General features: G+C 47.6%; 1 protein-coding gene across 1 annotated transcript; it reads right to left on the bottom strand.

Annotated features, from left to right (window-relative positions):
• Nucleotides 1-3,052: 3,052 nt before the first annotated feature.
• On the bottom strand, nt 3,053-6,850 carry LOC107307782 (voltage-dependent L-type calcium channel subunit alpha-1F-like). The gene is made up of 4 exons (XM_015851283.2): nt 6,746-6,850; nt 5,556-5,710; nt 5,377-5,460; nt 3,053-3,144 (listed from the first exon to the last, which is right to left on the bottom strand). Exons 1-4 carry the CDS (start codon nt 6,847-6,849, stop codon nt 3,053-3,055), a joined length of 435 nt encoding a protein of 144 aa, XP_015706769.1. The 5' UTR covers nt 6,850.
• Between the last annotated feature and the right edge of the window lie 1,017 nt (nt 6,851-7,867).

The raw sequence follows: 7,867 nt of genomic DNA, 5'->3' as shown, positions 1-7,867 counted from the left end.
TTAGACCCTACAAGCCCCCGGTATGGTGCTCCCTAAGACCGCTACAGCCCCCCAGGACCCTACAGGCTCCCCCTTGTTATTTGGTTGCTCACCCATAGGAACCCTGCAGCCCCCGTATGGTGTACCCCATAGACGCCTATAGGACCTACAGCCCCCGTATGGTGGCTCGGCCCATGGACCTCTACAGCCTCCCTATGGTGCACCATGGACCCTATTAGACCCTACTGACCCCATATGGGTGGGGCGTCCACCATTAGAGATCTACGCCCCCTAATAGACCTATGCTAGCTCCCGCCTATTTAGACCTAACGATGCCCCCTATGTACGCCTACGAGCTCCCCCCGTTATGGTGTACCCCATATGGACGCCTAATAGACCCTGACAGCGCCTCTTATGGTGCTCCCCATTATTACCCTACAGGCCCCCTAATTAACGCCTACAGCCCCCTATGGTGCTCCCGCCCATAGACCCTACAGGCCGCCTATGGTGACCCCACGAGTTTAGTTTGGGGTGAAAACTCTGTTTGTTTCCTTTTCCCGCCCCCCCCAGAGGTAAAATTACCTAGACGAACGAAGATTCTGGTGAGTTGAAGAAATAGGTTGGGAAAACTGTGCCCCAAATTCCCCCCAACTATCCCCCCGAATTATTCCCCCCAATCCCCCAATATCCCGCCGATTTATACCCCATATACTGCCCCCTGATATCCTCCAATAGTCCCCAAATCCCGCTCCAAGTATCCCCAATATACCCCGCTCAATATCCCCCCAATATCCCCCATATACCCCCAATCCCCGCGCAGAACTGATATCACGCTCCGGATATCCCCCCAAATTATTAAAATGAAAATTATAACATTAACGACGCGCCCCCAAATAAATCTTCCCAGATGATCCCCCAAATGCCCGCCATATTCCCGCCAATCTCTCATACCCCAAATCCCCCGCATATCCCCCGATATTCCCCCAATCCCCCCAATTCCCCCGGATGATTTGACCCCAATGCCCCCGCAATAGTTCCACCAAGTTATCCCCGATATACGCAATATCCAAACCCAATACGATCCCGCCCGAAAAATCCCCCCTATCATCCCCCCCCAAATCCCCAATACCCCTTATTCCCGCCTAGTATCCCCCCATATCCTCCCAATATCGCCCTCATTTCCCCTATATCTCCCTTATATCCCCCGTATATCCCATTTATTTGCCCCTTATATCCCACCAATATTCCCCCAATAGTCTATTATTTCCCCTAATAATCCCCTATTTCCCCCAATATCCCCCAATTATCCCCTTATTTCCCCAATATCCCCCCAATATCCCACCTATATCCCCCAAATCCCCCCATATATCCGCCTTATTTGCCCTTATGATTCCCCCCAAGTATTCCCCAATATCCCCTTATTTCCCCTATATCCCCGCCAATTATCCTATTAATTTATTTCCCCTATATCCCCCAATATCCCCCAATATTTCCCCTGTTATTTCCCTATATCCCCAATATCCCATTATTTCCCCTAATATCCCCCCAATATCCCCGTATATTCCCCCAATATCCCCCAATTCCCCCAATTTCCCCATATATCCCACCAATAGTCCCCCAATATCCCCAATATCCCTCCGCAATATCCCCAATATTCCCTTAGTTCCCTCTTAAAGTATCCCCCCAAGTATCCGCTCAATTTATAACCCCAAATCCCCCAGATCCCCCCAAATCCCCGCCTAGTATCCCCCCCAAAATCCCGCCCAATATCCCATTATTTCCCCAAAATCCCCCATATTCCCATTATTCCCCCATATCCACCCAATATTCCATTTATTTTTTCCCCTATATCCCCCAAGATCCCCACAAATATCCCCCTATATCCCTCCAAATGATCCCCCTAGTATCCCCCCAATATTCCCTTATTTTCCCCTATTATCCCCCCAAATATCCCCCAATATCCCCAATATCCCCCAATATCCCCTTATTTCCCCTATATCCCCACCAATGAATCCCCCCCAAGTATTCCCCTTTATGTGGCCCCCGAAATATCCCCAGAGGAGTCCCCTCCATTTTCCCCCCAGTATCTCCCTATTAGTCCCCCCCATATCCCCCAAATATCCCTATTTTCGCCCCAATCCCCCATATACCCCTGTAATTTCCCCCTTATATCCCCACCAAAATCCCCCCGCAAACGTTATCCCCCCAAATATCCCCCCTTATATCCCATATTTTCCCTATATCCCGCCCAATATAGTTCTCTCTCTTTTTTTAGGGTCTATGGGGAGCACCATAGGGGGCTGTAGGGTCTATAGGGGGCTGTAGGGTCTATGGGGTGCACCATATGGGGCTGTAGAGTCTCTGGGGGGCTGTAGGGTCTATGGGGAGCAACATTGGGGGCTGTAGGGTCTATAGGGTCTATGGGGTGCACCATAGGGGGCTGTAGTGTCTATAGGGTCTATGGGGAGCACCATAGGGGGGCTGTAGGGTCTATGGGGAGCACCATAGGGGGCTGTAGGGTCTCTGGGGGGCTGTAGGGTCTATGGGGAGCACCATAGGGGGCTGTAGGGTCTATAGGGTCTATGGGGTGCCCCATATGGGGCTGTAGGGTCTATAGGGTCTATGGGGAGCACCATAGGGGGCTGTAGGGTCTATAGGGTCTATGGAGTGCCCCATATGGGGCTGTAGGGTCTATAGGGTCTATGGGGTGCACCATAGGGGGCTGTAGGGTCTCTGGGGGGCTGTAGGGTCTATGGGGAGCACCATAGGGGGCTGTAGGGTCTATAGGGTCTATGGGGTACACCATAGGGGGGCTGTAGGGTCTATAGAGGGCTGTAGGGTCTATAGGGGGCTGTAGGGTCTATGGGGTGCCCCATAGGGGGCTGTAGGGTCTATGGGGTCTATGGGGAGCACCATATGGGGCTGTAGGGTCTATAGGGTCTATGGGGTGCCCCATATGGGGCTGTAGGGTCTATAGGCTCTATGGGGTGCCCCATATGGGGCCGTAGGGTCTATAGGGTCTATGGGGTGCCCCATAGGGGCTGTAGGGTCTATGGGGCCCATATAGGGTCACTCACAGACACCGGTCGCAGGCGTTGGGTTGTGTTTCCTCCTCCCCCGCTGTCTCAGTGTTCACCGACGTGGTCTCGCTACCAGGGAGGCTGGCTGTGAATTATGGGGTTTTGGGGTTTATACCCTTAATTTACGGGTTCTACCCTTATTTTAGGGCTTCTACCCTTATTTATTTTAGGGTTTACCCCCTTATTTTAGTGTTTACCCCCTTATTTTAGGGCTTATCCCCTTATTTTAGGGCTTATCCCCTTATTTTAGGGTTTACCCCTTTATTTTAGGGGTTATCCCCTTATTTTAGGGCTTATCCCCTTATTTTAGGGCTTATCCCCTTATTTTAGGGTTTACCCCTTTATTTTAGGGGTTATCCCCTTATTTTAGGGTTTCTACCCTTATATATTTTAGTGTTTACCCCCTTAATTAGGGCTTCTACCCTTATTTTACGGGTTCTGCCCATATTTTAGGGTTTCTACCCTTATTTTAGGGTTTCTACCCTTATTTATTTTAGGCTTTATCCCCTTATTTTGGGTTTTATCCCCTTATTTTAGGGTTTACCCCCTTATTTTAGGGCTTCTACCCTTATTTATTTTAGGGTTTACCCCCTTATTTTAGGGTTTCTACCCTTATTTTACGGGTTCTACCCATATTTTAGGGTTTCTACCCTTATTTTAGGGCTTTCTACCCTTATTTTAGGCTTTACCCCCTTATTTTAGGGTTTCTACCCTTATTTATTTTAGGGTTTACCCCCTTATTTTGGGTTTTATCCCCTTATTTTAGGCTTTACCCCTTTATTTTAGGGTTTACCCCCTTATTTTAGGATTTATCCCCTTATTTTAGGGCTTCTACCCTTATTTATTTCAGGGTTTATCCTCTTATTTTAGGGTTTCTACCCTTATTTTAGGGCTTCTACCCTTATTTATTTTAGGGTTTATCACCTTATTTTAGTGTTTACCCCCTTATTTTGGGTTTTATCCCCTTATTTTAGGGTTTACCCCTTTATTTTAGGGTTTATCCCCTTATTTTAGGGCTTATCCCCTTATTTTATGGCTTATCCCCTTATTTTAGGGCTTCTACCCTTATATATTTTAGTGTTTATCCCCTTATTTTAGGGTTTCTACCCTTATTTTATGGGTTCTACCCATATTTTAGGGTTTCTACCCTTATTTTAGGGTTTATCCCCTTATTTTAGGGCTTCTACCCTTATATATTTTAGTGTTTACCCCCTTATTTTAGGGTTTCTACTCTTATTTTAGGGTTTATCCCCATATTTTAGGGTTTCTACCCTTATTTTAGGGGTTTCTATCCTTATTTATTTTAGGGTTTATCCCCTTATTTTAGGTTTTATCCCCTTATTTTACGGGTTCTACCCTGATTTTATGGGTTTCTACCCTTATTTATTTTAGGGTTTTCCCCTTTATTTTAGGGTTTATCCCCTTATTTTAGGGTTTACCCCTTTATTTTAGGGTTTCTACCCTTAAATTTTAGGGTTTATCCCCTTATTTTAGGGCTTCTACCCTTATATATTTTAGGCTTTATCCCCTTATTTTGGGTTTTATCCCCTTATTTTAGGGCTTATCCCCTTATTTTAGGGTTTCTACCCTTAAATTTTAGGGTTTCTACCCTTATTTTAGGGGTTCAACCCTTATATATTTTAGGGCTTGTCCCCTTATTTTAGTGTTTATCCCCTTATTTTATGGCTTATCCCCTTATTCTAGGGCTTCTACCCTTATATATTTTAGGGTTTACCCCCTTATTTTGGGTTTTATCCCCTTATTTTAGGGTTTCTACCCTTAAATTTTAGGGTTTATCCCTTTATTTTGGGTTTTATCCCCTTATTTTAGGGTTNTATTTTGGGTTTTATCCCCTTATTTTAGGGTTTCTACCCTTAAATTTTAGGGTTTATCCCTTTATTTTGGGTTTTATCCCCTTATTTTAGGGTTTACCCCTTTATTTTAGGGGTTCTAACCTTATTTATTTTAGTGTTTATCCCCTTATTTTAGGGCTTCTACCCTTATATATTTTAGGCTTTATCCCCTTATTTTAGGGTTTCTACTCTTATTTTAGGGCTTATCCCCTTATTTTAGCAGTTCTACCCTGATTTTATGGGTTCTACCCTTATATATTTTAGGGCTTTTCCCCTCATTTTAGGGTTTCTACCCTTAAATTTTAGGCTTTATCCCCTTATTTTAGGACTTATCCCCTTATTTTAGGGCTTCTACTCTTATATATTTTAGTGTTTACCCCCTTATTTTAGGGTTTACCCCCTTATTTTGTGTTTTATCCCCTTATTTTATGCTTTACCCCCTTATTCTCATTGCCGTTTGTTACCGTGTGTATCCGTGGAGTGACTCGCGTGTCGCAGCCATTTGAGTCGTGGTTTCCTCTTCCCCATCAGCTCCTCCGTCGTCAGCCCTATAAGGTCGAGAACAAGAAAACAACAGGACAACCCTATACGTGTATATATGGGGAGGGGTCTTATATCCCCCCCACCCAATTTGGGGTCCTACGGTGCTTCTCGTGCTCGTCCTCGTCCCCCTCCATGTCCTCGGCCTGTGTGATCCACTCCATGTAGCCCCTCAGATCCTCCTCCAGCTGCTGCTTCTCCCGCAGCTTCTGGAAGTCGCCGCGAGCTTTGGCCTTCTCACGTTCCTTGGAGAACTCACTAAGGGATGGACATGGTAATTACATGCTAATTACATGCTAATGATACACGACATGCTAACGACACGCTAGTGACACACTAATGACATGCTGATGGCATGCTAACGGCACGCTAATGACATGCTAATGACGCACGACATGCTAACAACACGCTAACAACATGCTAATGGCACGCTAATGACATGCTAATGGCACATGACATGCAAACGACACGCTAACGGCATACTAATGACATGCTAATGACACGCTAATGACACGCTAGTGACACACTAATGATACACAACATGCTAATGACACTAGTGACACACTAATGATACACGACATGCTAATGACATGCTAGTGTCATGCAAATGACATGCTAACGACATGCTAATGACATGCTAATGGCATGCTAACGACACGATAACAACACACTAACAACACGATAATGACATGGTAATGACATGCTAATGGCACGCTAACGACACGATAATGACACGATAACAACATGCTAACAACACGATAACGACACAATAACGACACGCTAATGACACGCTAATGACATGCTAATGACACACTAACAACATGATAACGACATGCTAACAACACGATAACTACACAGTAATGACACGCTAACGACATGCTAATGACATGCTATTTGCATGCTTTAACGACATGTAAACGACATACTGATGACATGCTGATGACGCGCTAACAACAAGCTAATGACACGCTAGCGACATGCTAATGACACACCAACGACATGCTAAAGACACGCTAACGACATGCTAATGACATGCTAACGACATGCTAATGACACGCTAATGACATGCTAACGACATGCTAACGACATGCCAATGACATGCTAACGACATGCTAACGACACACTAACGACATGCTAATTACACACTAACGACACGCTAATGACACGCTAACGACACGCTAATGGCATGCTAATGACACGCTAATGACATGCTAACGACATGCTAATGACATGCTAACGACACGCTAATGACATGCTAATGACATGCTAATGACATGCTAATGACACGCTCACCCGCTGAGCACCCCCAGCACCAGGTTGAGGACGAAGAAGGATCCGAAGATGACGAGGCTGACGAAGTAAATCCAGGGCAGCTCGTGGCCCATGGCGTCCTGCATCTATAGGGGATGGAGGGCGGCCCCATAGCGTCTATGGGGCGCCACATAGGGGCTGTGGGGTCTATGGGGGGCTGTAGGGTCTATGGGGCGCCCCATAGGGGCTGTAGGGTCTATGGGGGGCTGTAGGGTCTATGGGGCGCCCCATAGGGGCTGTAGGGTCTATGGGGGGCTGTTGGGTCTATGGGGTGCCCCATAGGGGGCTGTGGGGTCTATGGGGGGCTGTAGGGTCTATGGGGAGCACCATGGGGGGCTGTGGGGTCTATAGGGTCCATGGGGATCCCCATAGGGGGCTGTGGGGTCTATAGGGTCTATTGAGAGCCCCATAGGGGGATGTAGGGTATATAGGGTCTAAGGGGAGCACCATAGGGGTCAGCAGAGGGGCTGTAGGGTCTATGGGGTGCCCCATAGGGGCTGTGGGGTCTATGGGGGGCTGTAGGGTCTATAGGGGGCTGTAGGGTCTATGGGGAGCACCATAGGGGGCTATAGGGTCTATGGGGAGCACCATAGGGGGCTGTAGAGGGGCTGTAGGGTCTATATGGGGCTGTAGGGTATATGGGGAGCACCATGGGGGGCTGTAGGGTCTATATGGGGCTGTAGGGTCTATAGGGTCTATGTGGATCCCCATAGAGTTCTATAGGGTCTATAGGGTCTATGTGGATCCCCACAGAGGTCTATAGGGTCTATAGGGTCTATGTGGATCCCCATAGAGGTCTATAGGGTCTATAGGGTTTATGGGGAGCACCATAGGGGGCTGTAAGGTCTATAGGGGGCTGTAGGGTCTATGGGGAGCACCATAGGGGGCTGTAGGGTCTATGGGGAGCACCATAGGGGGCTGTGGGGTCTATGGGGGGCTGTAGGGTCTATGGGGTGCCCCATAGGGGCTGTGGGGTCTATGGAGGGCTGTAGGGTCTATGGGGTGCACCATAGGGGCTGTGGGGTCTATGGGGGGCTGTAGGATCTATAGGGGGCTGTAGGGTCTATGGGGCGCCCCATAGGGGGCTGTGGGGTCTATGGGGGG

This window comes from Coturnix japonica, unplaced genomic scaffold (assembly GCF_001577835.2).
Source record: "Coturnix japonica isolate 7356 unplaced genomic scaffold, Coturnix japonica 2.1 chrUnrandom908, whole genome shotgun sequence".
NCBI classification, from domain to species: Eukaryota; Metazoa; Chordata; class Aves; order Galliformes; family Phasianidae; genus Coturnix; species Coturnix japonica.
Note: the sequence above shows the minus strand (reverse complement) of the source record. Positions and strands in the feature narration are given on the sequence as shown.

What these genes read in the sequence shown, in the direction of transcription:
- LOC107307782 (XM_015851283.2), bottom strand. Translation starts at nt 6,849, where the DNA reads ATGCAGGACGCCATGGGCCACGAGCTGCCCTGGATTTACTTCGTCAGC. An exon ending in GGACGAGCACGAGAAGCACC is followed by an intron (nt 5,461 to 5,555) that starts GTAGGACCCCAA and finishes TCGACCTTATAG; the next exon opens with GGCTGACGACGGAGGAGCTG. An exon ending in TCACTCCACGGATACACACG is followed by an intron (nt 3,145 to 5,376) that starts GTAACAAACGGC and finishes CATAATTCACAG; the next exon opens with CCAGCCTCCCTGGTAGCGAG.